General features: G+C 42.7%; 1 protein-coding gene across 2 annotated transcripts in view; it reads left to right on the top strand.

Moving 5' to 3' along the window:
- LYPLA1 (lysophospholipase 1) overlaps positions 1 to 26,082 on the top strand; it is a 106,064-nt gene that overhangs the window by 23,963 nt on the left and 56,019 nt on the right. Inside the window, exons 3-5 of one of the 2 annotated variants that reach the window (XM_030214450.1) lie at positions 110 to 175; positions 6,802 to 6,849; positions 12,384 to 12,454. In XM_030214450.1, the coding sequence (XP_030070310.1) occupies positions 110 to 175; positions 6,802 to 6,849; positions 12,384 to 12,454 (185 nt within the window). The remainder of the gene's footprint in view (positions 1 to 109; positions 176 to 6,801; positions 6,850 to 12,383; positions 12,455 to 26,082) is intronic. The other variant, XM_030214459.1, reaches the window with a different exon arrangement.

Genomic DNA, 26,082 nt, shown 5'->3' with positions numbered 1-26,082 from the left:
AGTCACACAGAAATTCATTGTGCAATATTCGATCTAAATCTGCCTGGTAAATATCATGACTGTTGTCAAATGTAAGCAATGAAGTTTAATACATCTTCCTTTTTAATAGGCATGGCTGGGCAGAAGCATTTGCAGATATACGAAGTCCTCATATAAAATACATTTGTCCACATGCGTAAGTTTAACATTTTGGTTTTTTAAAATTATTTCTTTGATTTTCCCCCTGTGAGACATCTTTACTTCTGTTACTATCATTTCTAATTAGAAGAAAAGAAATCCTTGTTCCTCACAGATATTTTTCTTTCCTGGTTCATATGATATTTTGGCTCTGCTGTGAGTGTTGACCATCTCAGTGAGAAGTCTGATATGGAAATGAAAACTATAATCTATTTGCTGGTGTGATAACATTTCACAGGGTTACAAGCTTGCACAGACTAGTTCAGTCTGAGCACATATTAATAATGTATTTATTAGATTTAGCTCTTATCTTTTTCAGGTACAGTAGGTATTTCCCTGACCCCAGAAGGCTTATAAGTCTGTACCTGTGGTAATGAAGAGTGCAGTGACCCCCCCCCCCCCCCTTCAAGTTATAAGGAGCATCAGCAGGATTTGAATCCTGGTTTTCTTGTTTCTGTGCCTGCTATATCCACTACACTACACTACACTGGGAGCTTGCCACTGCTGACCAGAAATTTTAACGATTTGTGTGACTTGCCCATGCAGCTGTAAAATGAGTTGCAGAGACTGGGAATCAGAAAGTGCTTCTCAAGTGCAGCCTATTCATTTGTTAGTACTTGAACTGAGGACCAGTAGTCTGTAGGATGAGAAGCATTTCATTTCCCTTCTGTAGCTGATTGTGCTGTAGTGGTGAAACAGTGGAATAGTAAAGGTAGGGAGGGAGGGAGGCAAATGGAGAAAAGGACAGAGTAGAGCCGACCAAAATTGCTTATTTTTTTTCCCATTTTGGCTGAAACCGACACTTCAGCTGAAACTTCTCACTCGGTTTTGGCCAAAGCTGAAACCAAAAACTAAAGTTTGGTTGTGTGAATGTGAACCAATGAGGTCCACTGGGAATTGTCAGAATTTGCAGTCGGGAGCCCTCTGCTAATCCCACAGGAGATTACTTACAGTCCCAGGAACTGCAAGCACAGCCTGACAACTGGTCAACCGGGAGAGCCATTTTAACAAGGGCTTCTCAACAGCTCTGGCATTTTTAGGTTCACAAGTCCATGCAGATGTAGTTAAATATCCTCTGATACAGGAACTTTGTGAGAATGTGTAAAAAAAAAAAAAAATAAAATCATGATTTCCGGCTTTTTATGCTTATCCAAACTGCACCAGTAAAAAGAGAAAGTAGCACTGTTTCCCATTTTGTATTTAGTTATAAAACTGATTAAGTACCAGCATGATATAGATTCTTCCTAAAATAGGTTAAAGGAGTCCAGACACTGGTCTACACTGTGGACATTCTACCAACCTGATGCACAGACCAGAATAAAAAAAAGCCCATTGATGTTACTGAATGCAAGACTTTCTGCTCTGGAAAAATTACGATTATGAGCAATACATTTCTCAAATTTATTTTCTAATATATAAACTTCATTATTTTCAAATCTTATTATGCTTACTAGTAAAAAAGGCCCGTTTCTGACACAAATGAAACGGGCGCTAGCAAGGTTTTCCTCGGAGTGTGTATGTTTGGGAGAGTGTATGTGAGAGTGACTGTTTGAGAGTCAGAGTGAAAGTGTGAGTGTGTGAGAGAGAGAGTGAGTCTCTCCCTGAGCCCTGCCCTCCCAATCCATGGCCATCCATGTTTCTCTGTCACCTGCCCCCTCCATTCATCACTATCCAGCAATTGCCCTCTCTCCCTTAGGCCTGCCCTGCAATCCATATCCATCCATGCCCATCTGTCCCCTCTATTCATCCCTATCCAGCAATTTCCCTCTCTCCCTGAGTCCTGCCCTCCCAATCCATGCCCATCCATGCTCCTCTGTCCCCTGCCCCCTCCATTCATCCATTTCCAGCAATTCCCCTCTCTCCATGGGCACTGCCCCCTCCATTCATCCCTATCCAGCATTTCCCCTCTCTGCCTGAGGCCTGCCCTGCAATCCATATCCATCCATGCCCATCTGTCCCCTCCATTCATCCCTATCCAGCAAGTCCCCTCTCCCTGAGTCCTGCCCTTCCAATCCATGCCCATCCATGCTCCTCTGTCACCTGGCCCCTCCATTCATCCCTATCCAGCAATTGCCCTCTCTGCCTGAGGCCTGCCCTGCAATCCATATCCATCCATGCCCATCTGTCCCCTCTATTCATCCCTATCCAGCAATTTCCCTCTCTCCCTGAGTCCTGCCCTCCCAATCCATGCCCATCCATGCTCCTCTGTCCCTTGCCCCCTCCATTCATCCCTTTTCAGCAATTTCCCTCTTTCCCTGAGCCCTGCCCTCCCAATCCATGCTTCTCTGTCCCCTGCTGCCTTCATTCATCCTTTTCCAGCAAGTCCCCTCTCTCCCTTCCATGGCCCCCCCCCTCGCATCCATGCTCCTCTCTCTCCCATGTCCCAGCCTGGCCCGCCCTCTTCTCCCCCCCCCCCCCCCTTCGCATCCCTGCATCCCTTTTGTGTTTTTTAAATTCTTTTTAACTTTACCTCCGTGGCGTTTCCGGCAGCGAAGCGTCAGGGAAGGAGGCGGCGCTCCCGACGTCTAGCTTTCCCTTCGCTGTGTTCCGCCTTTTTTTGAAGGCGGAACACAGCGAAGGGAAGGCTAGACGTCGGGAGCGCCGCCTCCTTCCCTGACGCTTCTGGATTTGTTTGTTTAGACGCGAGGGTGGGGCAGAGACGGCTGGGTGGCTTCACACCACGAACGCCACGAACCCTACAGCCAGGGACTCAGGGAGTGACGTCAGATGGCTTCAGAACGTTGTCCTCATTAGAACGTTCACGGTGCGTTTTATTATATTAGATTGGTATCTGTTTTGTCAATTGTATTATGTATGTTAATATGTAAGCTGCCCAGCATTGTAGATGGAGCAGTTTTATAATTTTTTTAAAAATTAATAAATACATGTCATTGTAATATTTCCCTACTAAAGCTATAAGCTAACTAGTACTTGTGCTTGAAAGCAATCACTGCAGGTTCCTTTCTGCTAGAATCTAGGTTCTGCATGCCACAAGTTTGATTAAAATGCTGCATCTTCATCATAACCAACAGAGCCTAGAAATTCTTTAGAATAACCCAGATAGTATCCAAACCCCTCTCTCTCATGTTATAATTTTAATAATGAAAGACTATATTTTTCCCCCAATCAATAGTCACTGTACACAAAGACCTCGGCTAATGAAAACTGAAACCACAGCGTGTTTTTGTAGACTATTCCCAGAATCTAGCTTGCTATGTTTGAACAGCCACACCACCCTGTTTTTTTTTTTTTTTTTTAAGTTTTTTATCAGCTGGTGATCCACTGCCCATGATGCAACCATTTTTATACTGGCGAAACATGGCTATGTCAGGCACTTTATGTTGAATATCTGGGAAGTTTTAATCTACTAATAAAGACATTTTAAAAAATTATTTACAAAAATTCAAAAATTGCTGCCATCACCTCTTGTGACATTCTCATGTGATTGCCACTATAGGTCATGGCAGCCATTTTGAGAGCAGAGCCAACGTGGACAGGAGCGACTGGGGATCCCTCCTGCCCTAACGACCGCTAGGGCTTGTAAGATTAGGCCAGAGGGAGGCATCTACAAGTGGGTGGTTAGAAAGGGGTAGAGGCAACTTCACATTTGGTGGGAGAGTGACATAGGACAAAACACAATTTTTGGTTTCAGTTAAAACCGAAACCAGACAGAAAAAGGACTTTGGGCCAGTTTCAACACTGTAACTGAAACCAAAATTTGATCGACCTCTAAGCTAGAGTAAGGAAGAGTACATATAGAGGGCTTTGAAAGATAGTGAAATAGAAACATAGAAACATGATGACAGATAAAGGCCATATGACCCATCCAGTCTGCCCATCCTCTGCAACCCCTAATTCTTCCTGTTCCTAAGCGATCCCACGTTTATCCCATGCCTCAGTCTTCAACTCCACCACCTCCACCGGGAGGCCATTCCACGCCTCCACCACCCTTTCTGTGAAATAATACTTCCTCAGGTTGCTCCTAAGCCTATTCCCGCTCAACTTTGTCATATGCCCCCTCATTCCAGATCTCTCCTTCATTTGAAAAAGGCTCTCTTCCTGTACATAAATGCCCTTGAGATATTTAAACGTTTCTATCATGTCTCCTCTCTCCCTCCTCTCTTCCATCGTATACTTGTCGAGGTTCATAAGCCTGTTCCTATAATTTTTGCATTCAAGTCCGCTTACTAATTTTGTAGCCACCCTCTGGATCGACTCCATCCTGTTTATATCTTTTCATAGGTGCGGTCTCCAGAACTGCACGCAGTACTCCAAATGAGGCCTCACCACAGACTTATACAACGGCACTATCGCCTCCTTTTTCCTGCTGGTCATGCCTCTCTTTATGCACCCAAGCATCCTTCTGGCTTTGGCCATCGCTTTTTCTACCTGTGTCAGACACAATCACCCCCAAGTCCTGCTCTTCCTTCGCGCACCACACCCCCTATACTGTACCGTTCCCTCAGATTTTTGCAACCCAAGTGCATGACCCCGCATTTTTTGGGATTAAACCTTAGTTTCCAAATATTGGTCCATTCCTATAGCTTTGCTAGGTCCTTCCTCAAGTCATTCACACCCTCCAGGGTGTCCACCCTGTTGCAGAGTTCATCCACAAAGAGACAAACTTTACCAGACAGCCCTTCTGCAATATCGCTCACAAAGACATTAAAAAAAAGAGCTGGCCCTAGGACCGATCCTTGCGGTACTTCACTGACAACCTCCTTTTCTTCAGAGCAAGCTCCATTTACCACCACCCTCTGTCTCCTACCATTCAACCAATTTTTTACCCAATCAGTTACTCTAGGTCCCACACCGAGGGCACTCAATTTATTTATCAGTCGCCTGTGCGGAACCCTGTCAAAGGCTTTGCTGAAATCCAAGTATACCACATCAAGCGCCCCTCCCACATCCAATTGTTTGGTCACCCAGTCGTCGAAGACAGACAGATTCGTCTGACATGACCTGCCACTAGTGAAGCCATGCTGCCTCGGGTCCCGCATTCCATGTAGTTCAAGAAATGTCACAATCCTCCTCTTTAGAAGTGTTTCCATTAGCTTACTCACCACCGAGGTCAGACTGACAGGTCTGTAATTCCCTTCCTCCTCTTCACTTCCACTCTCGTGCAAAGGAACCACATCTGCCCTTCTCCACTCCACCGGGACCACTCCAGTTTCTAAGGAAGCATTGAAGAGGTCTGTCAGTGGAGCCGACAGAAGTTCTCCGAGTTCCTTAAGCACCCTTGGGTGTATTCCATCAGGCCCCATCGCTCTGTCTACTTTTAGTTTGGCAAGCCCCTCACGAACACAGTCCTCCGTAAACGGGTCTTGGTCTACCATACATCCATCCCCTTTTATTTATTTATTTGTTGCATTTCTATCCCACATTTTCCCACCTATTTGCAGGCTCAATGTGGCTTACAATTTTCTGTCATGGCATTCGCCATTCCAGAGTAAGATACAATTGGTATTACATAATGAACATGGATAACATAATAAAATTAAGCAATCAGGTATAGAGAGAGAATATTTCAGAATATCAGGTAGTGGCGATGCGTTACAGTTCCTATTATGAATTGTTGTGGTATGCCTTGTTGAAGAGAGAAGTCTTCAGTAATTTACAAAAGTTGATTAGGTCGTAAACTGTTTTCAGGTCAAATGGCAATGCATTCCACAGCTGTATGCTCGTGTAGGAAAAGCTGGACGCATGTGTTAATCTGTATTTTAGTCCTTTACAGCTGGGGAAGTGAAGATTCAGGAATGTTCTAGACTGCAACAGTTTTAAAACTGTGACGAAAAAACATTTTAAAGTTCTGCTCACCTACTACCTACCTCTTCCTTAGTATCTAACTGTACTATCATATACGATTGGTTATCCCTTTCCTACCAGCAGATGGAGGTAGAAAAATTGACTTTTCCCAGTGATATCACTGGTTTAAGGGCTGATGCTCTGTGCAAAACTCCAGTATTTTCTCAGCCTTCAGCAGATGGTATATTGTTTGAGCAGGTGCGTCTGATTCTTGGCCTAGCTTCCAGCTGTGCAGGCTGTGCTCAAACTGTTAGGCTCTTCCAGGCTTCTGGTTCATAGACTGGACCTGGTGGAGCACGGAACATGGTTCTGGAGTCCCCAGTCATCACCCATGGGTGTTAACTTGGTGAGATGCTTAGTTCAGTCGCAGATTATTTTTGTGTTGCTTGTGATTTTGGCCAGCCCATGAGATTGATATTTATAATAGTTTTCACAGCCTATTACAAGAAGACAATCATGATTACTTAATCAATCACATGTGAACCAGACTGCAGTAAGAGAAGGAACTTATAAACCCTAGTACTGGGTTAGCAGCAAGATATCAGTTTGAATGATAATGTTTTGAGGTACCATGTGTAAATAAATATCAATTTTGATAGGCCCATGCTTTAGTCTTTCTTTTAAAGAGACTTTTTTTGAACAATTTGTAAACTCATTTTCTTCAGGTAATACTTTAATACTTGATACATGTCCCTTTGTGGTACATTAAGGCTTTTAAAATAGCTTTATTTGGAGAATTGTCAACTTACATAGTACTTTATAAATGTTGTAGTTCATGCAATTTGATTTGATTTTTTCATTATTTCTTCTTAATTTTAGGCCAATTACACCTGTTACACTAAATATGAACATGGCTATGCCGTCTTGGTAAGTATATTTTTCAAGAACATTGTCCGTCTAATACCGTCTGCATTATAACACTTAGATTTTTACTGAGCTCAGCTCTATTTCAGCCTTAGATTTAATAGGATGTTTGCTACTGTTTAAAGATTCAAGTTACCAATAGATTTCTTAACTCTTATTGAAAATTGGGGACAAGGACTTCAGCAACCTTTTATAATGCAGATATTCAGATTTTCATCTGAATATCTGATTTAAGTTAATCTTAAGTTTGTACTATATTTACCACTGTTCCTATTTTCTGTTTGTCTCAAAATAACATGTATATGCAGACCATGAAGGGGCAGATATTCAGCCTGCTGCAGTCAATGTTCTTTAAGCCACTGACAACCATGGGCAGAATTAAACCCAGATATTTGGTACTTTATATGACGAAAATAGGGACGAAATATGTTGTTTCTGTCTGGCTCTAAGGCAAAAGTCACCAGAAGAGTAGTCCGTTCTGTTATTACTTCTAAAGAACTTTCCAAGAATTCAGTCAAATTTTAATCAGGTTGAGGTTGCTCTGATGGTAATCTTAAAATTCCCGTTATTTGTTGGGCTCTAACTATAGGCTGGAATAAGCGGTGATTTAGGAAAGTTTAGGAATCTCAAATTATTCCGTCTACCCTGGCTTGCAGATATCCCTCTACAGATAGCCTATAAAGAGAGAGTTACTACAACTCCATTCAGTCAGAATAATATCGGGACTGACTCAGCCTCTCCCTACAGGCAAGGAACTTTATGGTAAATTTTGTGGCTGAGTTGCCCTAGGCTTGTTATGCTGCCACTTCATTGCATGTTACCTTCAGACCCCAGTCCTGTACTTCTGTCTTCTCCTAATGCCATTAAGATTGCACTGCTCTGAAATTTAACACAAAACCTTATAAGAATAGATATAATTTTAACAAAATCCACTCTTTATTAATATTAATTACTCCATCATTTAAGATCCATCCTTTACACAGTCCATTCCAGTTGTACTCATATTCTTCCAAAAGTCTATATCATAAATTAAAGCTGTTTTAGCTCGTTGTCTATCAATTCTTTATACAAAAAAATCCTTTCTTGCAGCTCTACACAGTGCTGTGTTTCACCAATGGCGTCCTCAGGAGCTGTTTAAACATCGCATTAGCATAGCGATATATCACTCTGATTCATCCATTGTGTATATGACAACTGCAATGGCTGTGAATATATGTTACACCATCAATTTCATATCTATTAATTTCATCACTTCATCATTCTAATTCATACACACCAAATTTTCTTACAATAACAAATTTTTCAACCAACTCCTTTTGACACTATCTCTCAGACAGGAGATCCATTCGGTGGATTCGTCCCGTGTACATCCAGTCAATAGGAAGCAAATAAGTCCATATGCAACAGAATGCTCTTCACCCTATTTAAATCTTCTTTACGAGCCACTCATCGCAGCTGTCATTAATCAATCCATTAAGTGAATTACTGTTGCTAGGTGTTAAATTACTTCACTCCATTCAACATCTTTATTTAACCCATGTGGGAAAAACGTTTTCCAAGTAAATATAATTCTTTGTTCAGTAATTAATAATCTCTGACTTATATCACCACCTCTGGTCCCCATATCTATCTTTATTAAAATAGAGAATCTTAAATCATCTAACGTGTGTTTCATATCTAGCCAACGTTTTACCAAAGGCGCCTCTACATTTCCTCTCCTGATGTTACTCAGATGTTCCACTATTCTGATTTTCACCTTTCTCTTAGTTTGGCCAACGTACCACTGTTTGCATGGGCATACAACTACATATACAACCCCTGCTGTATTGCAGTCTCCTGAACATTTTAAGTAAAAAGACCTATTCATCTTTTGGTTATAAATTCTATCTCCCTCCAAAGCCTGTTTACAATAACAGCAATTGTGGCACGGTTTAAACCCTGCTGATGAATCTACATTTTTAATATGTTTAGTAACTGACATCAATTCCCCCAAGTTCTTATTCCTACGATATGCAGGATGGATGTGTAAAATATTCCAATAACGTAATATCGCTTTACGCAACTGCATTGTATGAATTGAATAAGGGAGAACGCATACTAGGGTTTGATCATCCTTTAATTTCTTTTGCTTATGTAGCAACCAATGTCTATTGACGTTTTGAGCTCTTTTATACGCCCTTTTAATCACTTTTTTGGGGTATTGCCTCTGTAAAAATTGTTGTTTCATATTATCTGCATGAACATAAAAATTGTGTTGCTCTGAACATAATCTTTTAACCCTGAGAAATTGTCCCATAGGTATGCTTTCCCTTAATTGTCTCGGGTGATAACTACTAAAGTGCAACAATGAATTTCTATCAGTTTGTTTCCTATACAGCGATGTATGAAATGCATTCTCCTGTATATATAGAGATATATCCAGGAAATTTATTGTCTGCACATTTCTTTCCATATTAAATGTAATATTTAGATCACATTGATGTACTCTAAAAATTCCGTCAGCTGTTGATTTGTTCCCATCCAGATAAGCAGGACGTCATCAATAAACCGTTTCCAACATAAAATGTATTTTATATATGGGGATAGATATATATACATCTCTTCATACTCCGCCATATATAGGCAGGCTATGGTGGGGGCTACAGTTGCCCCCATAGCCACGCCCTTTATTTGTAGGTAGAACCTATTTTCATACCTAAATGTATTATTGTCAATAATCAATGTTGACATATCTTTAATCAGCTGTTGGTGAGATGCAGTTAAAGATGCATCTCCTGAGGACGCAGTTGGTGAAACACAGCACTGTGTAGAGCTGCAAGAGGATTTTTTTGTATAAAGAATTGATGGACAACGAGCTAAAACAGCTTTAATTTATGATATAGACGTTTGGAAGAATATGAGTACAACTGGAATGGACTGTGTAAAAGTATGGATTTTAAATAATGATGGAGTAATTAATATTAATAAAGAGTGGATTTTGTTAAAATTATATCTATTCTTATAAGGTTTTGTGTTACAAAATTGGTGGAATAGTTAATATAATTGTTCCCTTGTGGTAGTTCATATCTGCTCTGAAATGTGCCACTATCAAGGTAGCATTCTTTCTCTAAGTAGTAACATTGTCAAACTAGCAAAGTTTGCATAGCAATTGTTGCTAAGCCAATCCAGTATTGCTACACAGAATACCAGTTTGCTTATTTTATTGGAATAAGAAGCCAAGACATTTTATTGTCAGCAAATGTCTGTTTGAAGCTAATTGTTAGTATTTATGATTAAACTAGAAAGAAAGGCCTGTTTCTCAATCAAATGAAACAGGCGCTAGCAAGGGTTTTATCTATTTGTGTTTGCTTTGACCTGAACTGTTTTAATATATGTTTGTTTTTTTTTTATTGATAGTTTGTGTTTGAGTGGCGTTCCTAAGTGTTGTACATCATTGTTCTATTGACAGAGGAGGGGTAGTTGTTTGTGTAGTTCTTGGCTTTTTCAGTGTGTGCATATGATTCAGACAGTAACTGTGTATGTAGGTGATAGTTAGATTGTGTGTGTGTGTTTCTGACAGTGACAATGGTGGGGGTGGGTTTGATGAACTGTGATGGTGCATGAGTGTGTGTGTGTGTGTGACAGTTAACCTTGCGGGAGGGGGGGTTGGGGAACTGTGTGTGTTGTGTGTCACAGAGAGAGATCTTGTGTTTATGTGTAAGTGAGACAGGGGAGGGTTTTTGAGAGGGTGGTAGTTTTTTTTTCTCTGTCAGAATGAGAGAGGGGGGGTGGGGTGATGGGTGTGGTGAAGTGGTCTGTGTCGGTGTTGAGCTTGTATTGGGGTTCCGAAGTGTTCATCATCTGTGTTGTATTCTCCAAGGAGGGGTCAGTGTGTGTGTCTACGAGACAGTGATTGTGTATGTGAGAGAGTTATTGTATGTGTGTGTCTGACAGTGCCAGAGGTGAGGGTTACATTTTTTGTCTCTGTCAGAATGACAGGGGGGGGGGGGGAGGTTTTAGATGTTGCATGAGTGTGTGTGTGAGAATCCTATGCAGAAAGAATGGATCCTCAGGAGCTTAGTCGAGATCGGGTGGCAGAGCAGGTGGTAGGAGGCAGGTCTGGTGGTTGGGAGGCAGGGATAGTGCTGGGCATACTTATACGGTCTGTGCCAGAGCCGGTGGTGGGAGACGGGACTGGTGGTTGGGAGACGGGACTGGTGCTGGGCAGACTTATACGGTCTGTGCCAGAGCCGGAGGCGGGGGTAGTGCTGGGCAGACTTTTATGGTCTGTGCCAGAGTCGGTGGTTGGGAGGCGGGGCTGGTGGTTGGGAGGCGGGGATAGTGCTGGGCAGACTTATATAGTCTGTGCCCTGAAGAGCACAGGCACAAATCAAAGTAGGGTATACACAAAAAGTAGCACATATGAGTTATCTTGGGCAGACTGGATGGACCGTGCAGGTCTTTTTCTGCCGTCATTTACTATGTTACTATATGTGTGTGTGTGGGGGGGGGGGGGGGGGTGAACTGTGTGTGTTGTGTGTCACAGATCATGTGTGTATGGGTGAGATGGGAGGTTTTCTGACAGGGTGTTACATTTTTTTCTCTGTCAGAATGACAGGGGGGGGGGAGGTTTTAGATGTTGCATGAGTGTGTGTGGGGTGGGGAACTGTATGTGTTGTGCGTCACAGAGAGTAGTATGTGTGAGACAGGGGAGGTTTTCTGACAGGGTGTTACTTTTTTTTTTTTTCTCTGTCAGAATGCTGCTGTTGCTTGGGCTCTCTGGATGACGTCATCCGAGGCTTCAGTCCCAGGCACAGCCAATCAGAATGGAGGCACGGACCCACGCAGCTTCATGGAATGTTCATGGTGCAAATTATTATATAGGATGGTTTTTTTTTTGTAGGTCTCCTTTGTAGCTGAATTTCTTGAATTTACCTGTTCTGCTTGAGATGTCACATCACATTTTGGGGATGGATAACCTTCATGAACAAACTGTGCTCACAATATCTTTACATTCTGAGATCCTTTGTTTAGGATGCAGTTTTAAAACCCAGTTCATATACTATATGGTAAATGGTGAAAATTAGTGTTGAATTGCTAAAAATGTTTTGGTGCCATAATTCTCTGCTGGTAGTGGCTTATGATATTTCAGTTGGTATATTACCTTCAATAAGCCTGGGAATTCATGTATTCATGGAGCTGCTTTGGGAATGAAACCTGTTCTGCGCTTTTTAAAAATTAATGTGATCTGAGGGACGATGCTGTTCTATTAGGACTTTCAGAATGTTCCCCAGTGTTCTATTTTATTCTTGCTACCAGCTTTTATTTCCCTAGAAATATCTGGCGTAGCAAACAGTATATAACTAATTAAGAGCTCTAAAATAGTACCAGAAGAACAACAGATCCTTGACCCTGATGGATTATAATGGTAAATTACTAAACTATGTCCTGGGTGACCAATTCTCTGGGTATGTAGTCTTCAAGAAATATGGTACCTGCAGGATTAATCTTTATTAAGAATTGCTTATTAATGCTTTATTTTTGATTTTATGGCACAGGTTTGACATTATAGGACTCTCTCCAGATTCACAGGAAGATGAGCCAGGCATCATACAGGCATCAGAGAATAGTAAGTTCAAAGAAAGTGTTTTAATTTAAATTTGATTAAACTCAGATTTATTGTACTTTGAATCAGTGTTGTAAAAAGAAAAACAATCTAATAAAAAAGATGACATTCAGATTCCTGAAACTGTAATTTTTTTTGCATATTCATTGCCTACTCATTCAAAATAAATTTGAGTTGATTCAATAGTATTACATTTAATGCTTGTGTATACAGTGTTAGCCTGCAAAAGTAAACGTTTAGTACACAGGGTTGTATTGTAATATCCTCTCATTCCACAGGTTTTATTGCCTGCCATTCATAGTTGTCACATTTAATTTCTTAGTGAAAAAGACTTCACTCTTTGGCTATAATTCTGCATCAACAGCCCAGGAGGAAGTGAAGTGGCAGCCAGGCAGCTCTACTTAGCTGAGGGTGATTGCTTCATTCTCTCCCCCCCCCCCCCCCCCCCCCACTCACTTCTGTGACTGGAGAAAACAGCTCACCTTCTTTAATACAATTAAACTCCTATTGAACTTGGCTACTGTGAGGGGAGGGGCTAATGAAAGGCACAAGCAAAGAGAAATCTCTACTGCAGTGCTAGTAGCTGAAGGGCTCTTGAGAAAGAGTCCTAATAGGCTTGATACGCTTAATGTTACAAGGCAGCTGCTAGGGCTGATACTACAGTATTAGGTATTCTAGACAAATCTTTAGATTGCACCCCCTTCTGTTTATCAAATTTGAGGGAGGGAGGGTCCCTGAACTTAAGTCATGACAGCATGGCTGTATCTGTCCCGGAATGAACATGTCAAAATACGTAACTGAACGTGAATATCAACTCATCTATTAACTTGTTTGATAAATACAAATGGGCCTGGTTTTATAAAGGCACACATTGTAAAGGTGCGTATGTGCCTTTTATAAAATAGGCTCCTAGGACCAGTCCCTGTAGTTGGCACGTTCCGAGACATATGTTTACACCTGTTCCAAGGAAGGCATAAATGTGTGTATTTTATAAAATATGTGCAGGTATCACAACAGCACCCTTGGGAACACCTATGCACTGTGCATGTGTAAGTACTCACTGTCTCATCCCTTAGTGGGATGCAGGGCATGGTATGAGAGGTGACGGTGTTGCATGGTACGAGAGGTGACAGAGCTGGATTTGCAGGGAAACAATGATCGTAACATGATCAAATTTGAGCTGATATCTGGAGTGAAGGCACTAAAGAAATCTACTGTAGCTGCATTCAATCTTTGAAAGAGTGACTATGATAAAATGAAGAAAATGGTTAAAAAGAAGCTGAAAGGGTCGGCCACAAAGGTCACAACTTTAAATCAGGTGTGGATGTTGTTTAAAAATACCATCATGGAAGCCCATGGTAGCCCATACCAGATGCATTCCACTTATTAATAAAGGTGGAAAGAAGTGCAAGCGACAGCCAACGTGGTTTAAAAGTAATGTGAAAGAGCCTATTAGAGCCAAAAGAGCATCCTTCAAAGAATGGAATAAGGATCTGAAAGGAGAAAATAAGAAGAACTTGATCAGTGTCAAACTTAGGTGCAAAGCACCGATAAAGGAAGGCTAAAGGAGAATATGAAGAAAAAATTTCCATGGAGACAACTCATAGTAACACCTTTTTCAGGTACATCAGAAGCAGAAAGCCCATGAGGGAATCTGTTGGACTGTTAGATTATTTATTTATTTTTCAGCTTTTATATCCCACAATTTTCCCACCACTGGCAGGCTCAATGTGGCTTACAACATTTATTACAAATAGTTGAGTACAATGAACGGAAAGAGATAGTAAGGGTGGAGGGTAAGGATAAAGAAACGGGTCAGTCCAGAAGGGCCATGTCCTGAGGTCAGTGTGGTTGGACAGGTTCGTTGGGGTATGCGTGCTCAAATAAGCAGGTCTTAAGCGACTTCCTGAAAGGCAGATAATCCCGGATCGTTTTCACTGATTTAGGCAGTGCATTCCACAGGTGAGTGCTGACTTAGGAAAAGGTGGAAGCATACATGGTTTTATATTTCAGTTTAGAACAAGCAGGGTAATGGAGGTTTAAGTAAGACCGGGCAGTTCTTAGGGAGTTTCTTGGTGGTAGGTGGACTAGGGCATCCATATATGCTGGGGCTGTTCCGTAGAGAATCTTGTGGACTAGGGTACAGATTTTAAAAGTTATATGCTCTTGGACAGGAAGCCAATGCAATTTCTCACGAAGTGGACTGGAGCTGGTGAACTTCGACACTCCAAAGATGAGTCGAGCCGCTGTGTTTTGGACGGTTTGTAGCTTCTTTAGGAGTATGCCTGTGCACCCTGCGTAGAGGAGTGGCCTAGTGGTTAGGGTGGTGGACTTTGGTCCTGAGGAACTGAGTTTGATTCCCACTTCAGGCACAGGCAGCTCCTTGTGACTCTGGGCAAGTCACTTAACCCTCCATTGCCCCATGTAAGCCGCATTGAGTCTGCCATGAGTGGGAAAGCGCGGGGTACAAATGTAACAAAAAAAAAAAAAAAAAAAGATGCTATTGCAGTAATCTAGGCGGCTCAAGACTAACGATCTGACCAGATTGCAGAAGACTCCCCTTGGGAAATAAGGTTTCACTCGCTTTAATTTCCAGAGTGAGGAGAATGCTTTCTTGGTGGTTGCGATGGTATGATCCAGTAGCGTTAAGTTCCGATCTACAATAACACCTAGTATACGTAGGCTTTCAGAGATGGGTAAGGTAAAGCCTGGCACAGTTAAGTTAGTGGGCCTAAATTTATTAAAGGGAGAGGCTAGAATCAGGCAGTGAGTTTTGTCGGTGTTAAGTTTTAATTTGAAGGTGTTGGCCCATGCGAGCATGGTGTTTATTCCAAGGCTGATGTCATCAGTAATTTCAGCGAAGCTCGTACGAAACGGGATGTAAATAGTGACATCATTTGCATAGATAAATGGGTGGAGACCAAGTTTTGAAAGGGTTGCAGCCAGGGGAATCAGCATTACGTTGAAAAGAGTAGGAGAGAGTGGTGAACCTTGGGGCACCCCACAGACATGGTGCCACAGAGAGGATAACTGTGAGTCAGACTTCACTTGGTAGGTACTGGTGGTTAAGATGCTGGCTAGCCAGGCTAGAACATTCCCACCGACACCGAAGTAGTCGAGAAGCCGTAGCAGGATGGCGTGGTCTACCATGTCGAAAGCACTTGATAAGTCAAATTGAAGTAAAAGAATGCTCCTCCCTATTGCTATTTCCTGCTTGAAGCTTGAGAGAAGCGTGACAAGCACTGTTTCAGTGCTGTGAAGGGCACGGAAGCCTGACTGCGATTCATGGAATATTGAGAATCCGTCCAGATACTCAGTGAGCTGTTTGTTCACCATGCTCTCCATAAGTTTTACAAATAGCAGTATGGATGCAATCGGGCGATAGTTTGTTAGATCAGCACTATTCTTTTTGGCATCCTTTGGGACTGGGGTGAGTAGTATATTCCCATGAGTGCCAGAGAAGAACCCATTGCCCAGCATAAAATTCAGGTGCTGTGTTAGAACAGCTATGAAGCAAACAGTAGATAGTATTTTAAGTAGATAGTTTGGGCAGATGTCCAGGTAGCAAAACTTACTGGAGAATCTGCAGATCTCCTGTGTGACGGATTTGACAGTAAGTGCAGAAAAGCCCAAGAATGTTCTATCTACTGGGCAGCCTTCTGGATCTGGAGCGAGGCTAGCAATGAACTGTTCTATTCCTGCGCGATGCTGTGGTAGAGATCTCCGGAGACAAAGTATTTTATCTTTAAAGAACGCGACAAGCTGATCAGCAGATGGGATGACGGTTGATGGGGAGGTGAGTCTTGTGGGATCCAGCAGTTTGTTGACGAAGAAGTAAAGTGTTCTGATGTCCTTGTAGTCGGGTCCTATTTTTGTTTTATAGTATAAAGTCTTAGCTTTTCTGATGGCATATTTATATGTTCGCTGAGATTTCTTCCATGCAAGAAGGTTAAGGTCATCTTTCCGTTTTCTCCAAGCTCTTTCACATCGCCTTGTAAGGACTTTAAGTTCTTTGAGGTCTTCGGAATACCACGGTGGTACCCTTTGTCGCCTGGACGTGTGCGTTTGGATTGGTGCCATTGCATCCAATACTCCCCTGCAGGTTTCATCCCAGCGTAGGAAAAAGTCTTTCGAATCAGCATGTACAGACCAATCCTTATCGCAGATTAATGGCCAAAATTCCCCAGGATCTATCTTTAGATCATGAAGGAGCAAGAGTGAGTACTCAGGGAGGACAAGGCCATAGCAGAGAGAACATATTAATAGCAATACTGGGTCAGACCAATGGTCCATCTAGGCCAGTATCCTGTTTCCAACAGTGGCCAATCCGGGTTCCAAGTAACAAGTGAAACCCAGTTAGTAGCAACATTCTATGCTACTAATCCCGGAGCAAGCAGCAGCTTCCCCTGTGTCCATCTTGATAACAGATGCTGGATTTTTCCTCCAGGAACTTGTCTAAACCTTTTTAAACCCAGATGCTAACTGCTGTTAACGCATCCTCTGGCAGCGAGTTCCAGAGCTTAACTTTTATTCTTTTGAGTGAAAAAATATTTCCTTCTATTTGTTTTAAAAGTATTTATTTCTATGTAAATTCATTGAGTGCCCCCTGGTCTTTGTACTTCTTGAAAGAATGAAAAATCGTTTCACTTCTACCCGTTCTACACCACTCATGATTTTATAGACCTCAATCATATCCCCCCCCCCCTCAGTTGTTTCTTTCCCAAGCTGAAGATCCCTAATCTCTTTAGTCTTTCTTCTAATTCTGCTATATCTTTTTTGAGATACAGCAATCAGAATTGAATGCAATACGCAAGGTGAGGTCACATCATGGAGCAATACAGAGTCATTGTAATATGATTGGTCCTATTTTGCTTCCCTTTCCTAATAATTCCTAGCATCCTGTTCTCTTTCTTAGCTGCCGCCACACACTGGACAGAAGATTTCAGTGTATTGTCTACAATAACGCCTAGATCCTTTTCTTAAGTGCTGATTCCTAAGGTGGACCCTAGGATCGGGTTTGGACAAGTTCCTGGAGGAAAAGTTCTTAGTCTGTTAATTGAGAAGGACATGGGGAAAGCCGCTGCTTGACCCAGAATTGGTAGCATGCAATGTTGCTACTAATTGGGTTTCTGCCAGGTAGTTGTGACCTGGATTGGCCACTGTTGGAAGCAGGCTATTGGGCTAGATGGACCATTGGTCTGACCCAGTATGGCTATTCTTATTTTGGTCCCCGGCAGTATCAGAGTTGCACATATGCTGCTTGCAGCCCTGTCTGAAGCTTTCCCTATGACTGGTCCCACCCATGCATAAACAGGTAGTGATGTTGGAGGAGGTGGGATGGGCCAGAAGAAAGGCTGCAGGGACGAACAGAAGATCACCATTAAGGTAGATTGGTGAGGGTGGGCAGATGGCAAACTATGGGTGGGGACTGAGCTGCAGAACTGGAGGGGCCACAAGTGGAAACTGTGGCCAAGGCAGTGAGTTCCAGTAGCCATGTGAAGTTTGGTGCTGCTCACCACTGTTTTTTGTCACTTTTCTTGAAGGGGAGTGGTGCTGGACAATGGGAGAGAGAAAGGGTAGGGATAGAGATAATAGAGCCTAGGAAAGAAAGAAAGATAAATGATGTGGGTTAGAGGAGAGAGAGGGAAGGGAGAGATGTTGGATGTAGGGGTGGCAGGGAGATTCTCAGCCCTTTAGGGAAGTGATGGGGAATGGTATTTGATATATCACTTTTCTGTTACAATCAAAGCAGGTTGCATGTTATATACAGGTGCTTATTTTGTACCTTGAGTAGTGGGAGGGTTAAGTGACTTGCCCAGAGTTGAGATGTGCATGGGGATATAATCTGGTCCTCGTCCCCACCCATTCCCAGTCGATTCTATTCTGTCCCCTTCCCATACCATCCCTGAACCCAACCCACGTTTAAAAGAACTTGTAAATTCACACAAAGCATAAAATGCATTCTGTAGCATGTTAAAATTTAACCCAAAACAATGGACTTTAGTTACATCTGTACCTTGGGATATTGGAATGCTAAAATCTCCTAACACAATCAAACTAGACAAGTCTACAGGAAGGGACGTCAAGAGTTGACAATCACCGCCACAATATTGTGGCGGGCAATACACAAGCCATATTGAACAATCCATACCTTTTATTAACAGAACATCAGCTCCTTCACAATCTCTATCAAAAACTTTAACAAACTGAAGATCCTCTCTAAATATTAAAAACAAAACACAAAACCCTCCTCCTCTGCCATTTCTACACCCCAATCCCACGTAAAACCTTCAAGACAACACAAGTTTGCTAAATCTGTTTCGGTAAGATCCAACCGGGATTCAGTGATCCCTAAAACATCCAAGCCAAGCTGAAGAATTAGATCTCTTACAGGTAGTTTTATTTCTAACTGATCCAGCATTGACCATCACAACATTCAACATACGAAAAGATGACACAATTTGTCTCTTTTGCAGTGCTACACTTTCCCCTTTTTCCCATCTCTGCACCTATTTTATTTATTTTATTATTAGGATTTATTTACCGCCTTTTTGAAGGAATTCATTCAAGGCGGTGTACAGTAAGAATAGGTCAAACATGTTTTTTTGATGGTAGAGTCCCATATCGGCCATTCCCTTGAACAACAGATCATACACATGATCAAAAACACAATGCACAGTCAAATACAGGAACAATAAGAGCATGACCTCTAACCTGTCCAAAGTCCACCCAAAGGAACCCTTTAGTTGCGCTGCTTTGTTGGTGTGACCCCCCCGCCCCCTCCAGTGCATGCTACCGCCAATGTCTGGCTCTTGGTCTTTACCCTGCGCTACTGATGATGTCACCGAGAGGTGGAGTTAGCTGTGTCCCTTGAGAGTGAGCCGGTCCGATGTTTTATGTTTCAGCGTTTTTATTGAAGACAGTACAAAAGTAGCAATTTCACCATTGAATACACAAGTCAAACATAAACTGTATCCAGTGAAGCTCAAATATTATAAACCGTCATCAAACATTTTATTATTTTATCCCCCCCCCCCCCCCCGTTCTAATTTATAGTATTGTATAAACCCATTCCTGCAATAACAGGCAAGCTGCAATTATCGTACTGATGAAACTGTAATATTACATAATTCCCTGTTGCTTGATGTGTCCTTATTTGTTAGTTCCCAATGTTAATGCTAGCATGGGGTTACATACACTCCTCACCCAACACAGTAACCCGACCCAAGGATCTCATATTCAACAGGTTTAACATCCCTTCCTTACCCTGGGAGTTACCCCCCTTCCTCACCCCTTACAGACCTCTTCCCACTCAAAGGGTCTCCCAAATACTCATAAAGCCACCCCCCCCTCCCTATCCACCCCCTCACCAATCCTACGTCCCACCCCCTCCTCCCCTAATGTCCCAATCATCTCAAAGCGAAAGCTTCCAAACCGAGCTGGACAGCAACTTTGTGCTCATGAAGATCTTAAATTTATAATTTGTTCACTATTAAGCTGTGACTCTGAGGACTGAGAGACTGCAAATAAGGGTCCCAAATCTGAAAAAATTTCTTCCAGGGATCCCCTCACCGACCAGGCCTCCCACGTGACCAAAAGGTGTATCTGATTCCTCCAGTGCCAAAAAGCTGGAGGATCCGGTGATGTCCAGTACTGCAGTACCGTTTTCTGGGCTACTAGACTTAATTTACGACACAAAATACTGACTTGTTTAGACATGGGGTGGAAAACCCTGGGTTTGTCCAACAAAAATTGAGCCTCGGTCCCTTGAATCGTATAGCCCACTAAGTGAATTAAAAATCTTCTAACTTGAGCCCAAAAATTTCGTACCCCAGGGCATGCCCATATAGCATGATAGAATGAGTGAGTACTCTGCCCACACTTGGAACACGCTGAGCTTCCTTGCCCTCCCATATGTGCCAACTGAGCCTTGGTCATATATGCACGTAGTATCACTCTGTAACCACGTTCCCTCAATCTTTCATCAGTTGTAAGGGCTGGAATGCCCCTTAAGGAAACTGCCACGTCCCAATCCTCTAAAGGATCTCCAATATCCTGCGCCCAACTGTTTTTAATACTGGCATAGTCCTTAAAGGATGTCCTCTTAATCAACAATTTAGGGATGCCTGAAACTGTAATCTCTTCATTTAAAGTTTCCTGTAAATAATCACGAACGCGGGCCCCCAAATGAATCCCCAGCAGTGATCTATCCAGTGAAACTATATAATGCTTAATCTGGGCATAAGTGTTAAATAGTAGTAGTAGTAGTAAGTGAATTGATTCCCCCAGGTAGCTCCCACACGGAGCTGTAATTCATCAAACAAGATATCTCCCTCGCCCACCACTAACTGCTCAAGCTTCACGACCCCTGTCCGTTCCCAGTTGGCAAATGTAGAATTGTCCATCCCCACCTGAAATAAGACATTTCCCCTAACAGTAAGATGGTCTGACACACATGGGTCCCTCCCAGTTTCCCAGCCAGCATTTTCCACACCTCCCTCATTGGCTTTAACAATACGCTATCTCTAAGATGTGTGGATACCTGATTTGACTTAAGATGTAACAGGGAGAATAGTTCATAAGGGGAATAATATGTTTCTCAATATCTATAGGTGTATATTTCCTGGACTGGCCAAACCAATCCCCAAGGTGTCGTATGAGGCAAGCCTGATTGTACACTTGCAAGTTAGGAAACCCCACTCCTCCCTGATTCCCACTACCCAGCAGCAAAGCCTGTCTAAGTTTTGGTTTTTTGCCAGCCCAGCAAAAACAACTAAAAATCCTGTTAAGTCTTTTTAAATCTGGTTGTCTAACTCTCAAAGGCAGCGTTTGTAGTACATACACGGGCTCATTTTCAAAGCACTTAGCCTCCCAAAGTTCCATAGAAACCTATGGAACTTAGCCTCCCAAAGTGCTTTGAAAATATGCTGTACAGCCACCTGGGAAATAGAACATCTTTATCAAATTGATCCTACCTACCAGTGACAAAGGAAGGGTCATCCATCCATCTAGGCTCTTAGTGGCATCCAGCAGCACTGAAATATTAAGCGTATACAATGCCAACAAATCCATAGCCAGTCAAATACCCAGATATTTAAAAGAATTATCAGCCCACCACAAGGGGAAGTCTCGTCCCCAATCTGATCACAATTGTTCAGAAGAAGCCAATGCCTCCAATTTCGCCAAATTCAACCGGAAACCCACATAATCTCTATACTCCCAGAAAGTCTCTAGTAACACCTGAAGAGAGGCCTGCGGGCTTGTAAGATGTACCGAAAGGCAATCTGCATAGGCAGCAATTTTAAAGCAACAAAGGCCTACGTGAACTCCCCGAATCAGGGGATTTTCCATGATATCCTGAACAAGAGGGTCCAAAGTCAGTACAAAAAAGTGGTGACAAAGAACATCCCTGCCTTGTTCCTCATCAGAAAGCTCTCAGATTCCAGTCCATTAACCCAAATCTTGGCTTTAGGATTAGAGTATAATGCTTTGACCGCTGGAGCAAACTGCCCTGCAACCCCATATGCTTCCAGTGAGGCAAAAAGAATATTCCAGTGCACCCGGTCAAAGGCCTTTTCCACGTCAAAGCTGATCAGTAACGACTGCTGCTGTCGGCCAAATTCTAAAGATGTCAAAATTTGTCATAAATTGTTTTGCCACTGATCTCCCACCTACAAAGCAAACTTGGGATTCATGCACTAAACCAGGTGAATAACACCCCATTCTGTTAGCCATTATCTTAGCCAACACCTTTGCTTCATAATTTAACAAGGATATGGGCCGGTAAGAAGCCAATTCCACCAGATCCTTCCCGGGTTTAGGTAGAACTATGATTTACACCGAGGCAAGAGTAGGTGGCATTCGTACTAAGTCCACCATTTTATTCAAACACCTCGTGATCGGGGCTACTATTTCTGCACCCATTAACTTATAAAATTCTGCTCGTAGGCCTTCGGGACCCGGGGTTTTTTTGTAAAGGGCTCCTAGCTATAACCAAAGCCACCTCGTCTTCCTGAATTGGGGCATTAAGGCATGCGACCGCTGACTGCGTGAGAGAAGGTAAATTTAAATTCCCCAAGTACATCTGGCTGGGAAGACCTTCTTCCTGCGGAGCAGAGTAAAGAGTACAATAATAATCCCTAAAAGCCTTACAATTCTCTTCATCTGACCTTAACTGACCTCCTTTACCATCACTACGTGTATGAATTCTGCGCTCGTCCCCTTTAGGGTGAATAAGCCTTGCCATTAAGCCTCCCGCTTTGTTGCCATAGTGATGTAACTGGTAACGATGGTATAATTGGGACTTCAATGCCCGGCTATGTAAAAGCGCATTTAAAGACATCTGCAATACTATCATCCATTGTTTATGAGCTTCCACATGTATTAAACCAAATTGCTTCCGTGCCCGGCACAACTGTGAGCGCAATCTTAAAATGTCTCTATCCCTAACTTTCTTAACATGATGTGAGTAGCTGATAATTTCTCCCTGCAGCACCGCTTTCGCTGCTTTCCAAAACAGAATAGGGTCTCCCTCATGTTCTGCATTCTGCAGTGCATAACTTTCCAGACATCTATTAGTTTTTCTCTAAATATTATATCGTTATACAAGTCCAAAGGAAACATCCAACGCCTAAGGCCTGTATCTCTAGTATTAGCCTTCCAGTCCATCCACACCCAGGCATGATCCGAAATGACGTATAGTCCAATTTCTACCTTAAAGACCACCAAACAATCTCTTCAAGATCAACAAGTAATCTATACGTGACTAGATCAAATGCGCTCTCGAACAGTGTGCATAATCCCTGTCCAAGGGGTGTAATACCCGCCAAACATCCACCAAGTCTAACAACTGGCTCAAGTGAAGCAGACCCGTATTAAAATGGTAGGGTGAAGATTGCATGGGGGGAAAGGGAAATGGGATTTGATATACCGCCTTTCTGAGGTTTTTGCAACTACGTTCAAAGCAGTTTACATATATTCAGGTACTTATTTTGTACCAGGGGCAATGGAGGGTTAAGTGACTTGCCCAGAGTCACAAGGAGCTGCAGTGGGAATTGAACTCAGTTCCCCAGGATCAAAGTCCACTGCACTAACCACTGGCTAGTCCATAAAGGGGTCCCAAACTTCATTGAAATCTCCTCCCACTATCAGCTCCATATGCTGATATCTTATCAGGAGATTAGACAACTTTTGATAAAAAAAATTTTCATACTGATTAGGGGTGTATATATTGCATGTAAGCACTTTCCGATGGTTAATGACTGCCTCTACCAGCAGATACCTGCCCTGCGGATCCAGTGCCAATGATTTGACTGTTCCTGCTATACATTTTTAAATCAAAATAGCAACCCCCCCATTCTTCTTCTGGGCCAGGGCCACCACACATTGCCCAACCCACCAGGGTTGGAGCTTAGCATGTTCCAAGTTATTAAGATGAGTCTCCTGAAGTAGAGCAATGTCCACCCTATTTCTATGCAAATGCTGCAGTATCTTGGACCTCTTTATTGGAGAATTTATCTCCCCTACATTCCATGTAACCATTTTTACCATTGCATTGTTATATCAAATATCACTGTATACACAATCAATATCTGAATTCCAGGAGGGATGTCCCAGCGAGCATCCCCCCCCAAGACCACAGTCTCCCAGTCCCCAAGCCAGCCCACAGCTTCCAGTCATTCTCTTCTTGTCATACCTCCAGCTGTCCAATTCTATTATGCCCCTTGACCCTGCACAACAAACCAAATCGTCCTCAACCCATACCCCCTTCCCCCCCTTTCCCTCAGTCCCAACAGACCTCATTCGCCCCACAGGAACTAGCACTTGTAACGTCTTCCTACTACTACTTATCATTTCTATAGCGCTACTAGACGTACACAGCGCGGTACACTTGAACATGAAGAGACGGTCCCTGCTCGACAGAGCTTACAATCTAATTAGGACAGACAAACAGGACAAACAAGAGATAAGGGAATATTAAAGTGAAGATGATAAAATAAGGGTTCTGAACAAGTGAATAAGGGTTAGGAGTTAAAAGCAGCATCAAAAAGGTGGGCTTTTAGCATAGATTTGAAGACGGCCAGACTGCACTCTCAGTTGTGTTTCTTTTCAGGTCAATCTCTGTTATGTCCTCGTCGTTGCGAGGCACAATTGACCAATGTTCATTGTTTTGAGTGAGCCTGGGTGCTAGGGATACCCCAATCGTGAGAAGAAGCAGCCTGCTTGTCCTCAGAGAAAGTGAAGATATATACCTACAGCAGGTATTCTCAGAGGACAGCAGGCTGATTGTTCTCACAAACCCGCCTTCCTCCCCTTTGGAGTTGTTCGTTGTTCTCCTCTTGCTTTTGGACTACACTGAGGGACTTACGCGATGGGCGGGAAAGCAGTCCGCGCATGCGCAGTGCGTGCTGCTCGCGCGCCAGAAGAGACTGGAAGATGTTTTGAGATTTTGCTAGCAAAAACTTCCGATCCTGGGCCAACGTGGATGTTGACCCAATCAACCCAATCGTGCAAACTATCAGCCTGCTGTCCTCGGAGAATACCTGCTATAGGTATGTATCTTCACTTCACCATCTGTCTGGACTTTATCTCAAGCTATTCTTAATCCCCTTTAATCTGGCTTTTGCATTCTATGTTCTGTAGAAACAGCCCTTGCCAAAGTCTCCAGTGACCTGTTCCATGGCCAGATCCAACGGCTTTTACTCAATCTTCATCCTTCTTGACTTATCCACTGCTTTTGAAATGATTGATCACTACCAACTGCTTGATTCACTACCCTCCCTTGGATTTGAGGACTCTGCTCTATCCTGGGTTTCTTCTTTCCTCTCTCATTGCAATTTTAGTGTATGCTCTAGTGGATCCTTCTCACCACTGTTATATTGTTCATCAGTGTATCTCAGGGCTCTGTCTTGGAACCTCTTCTCTCCTCTCTCAATATTTGTTCCCTTGGTACTCTGATCTCCTTCTATGGTTTTCAGTGTTATTTTACACTGACTCCCAGACCTACCTCTCTATATAACACATTTCACCAGGAACCTAGGCCTATGTCTTTCATACTTGTCTGACATTTGTTGCCTAGATGTCCCACTGGTTTCCGAAGCTCAGCTTGGTTAAGGCTGAGCTTCTTATCTTTCCCCCTAAACCCACCTCACCTCTTCTTTTATTCTCTGTTTTTGTGGATAACATTGTCATCCTCCCTGTCTCTTCAACTTGTAATCTTGGAGTCATCTTTAACCCCTCTTTATTTCTCTGCACATACCCAACAGACTACTAAACCCTGTCATTTCCTCCTCTGGTATTTGCAAAATTCATTCCTTTCTGAGCATAGTACCAAAACCCTTATCCATACTCCTACCACCTGTTTAGACCACTACTATCTGCTCCTCCCAGGTCTCCCACTCCCCTTCTTTCTATTGAAAATTCTGCTACAGAACTTACCTTCTAGCTGTGTGGCTACACTTGCATAACATCTCGTCATTTCACATGTTTCCACATACAGTTCAAACTTTTAGTGACTTAAAAAAGCATTCATTCTATAGCTCCTCAGTATTGCTCCTCTTCTCTTCCTACACCCTTCCCCTTTCTTGGGAACTCTGTTCATCAGATAGGTCATTGTTACCTGTACCCTTTTC

The sequence above is a fragment of the Microcaecilia unicolor genome, chromosome 1, assembly GCF_901765095.1.
Source record: "Microcaecilia unicolor chromosome 1, aMicUni1.1, whole genome shotgun sequence".
Classification (NCBI taxonomy): Eukaryota; Metazoa; Chordata; class Amphibia; order Gymnophiona; family Siphonopidae; genus Microcaecilia; species Microcaecilia unicolor.
This window is presented reverse-complemented; position numbering and strand designations above follow the sequence as displayed.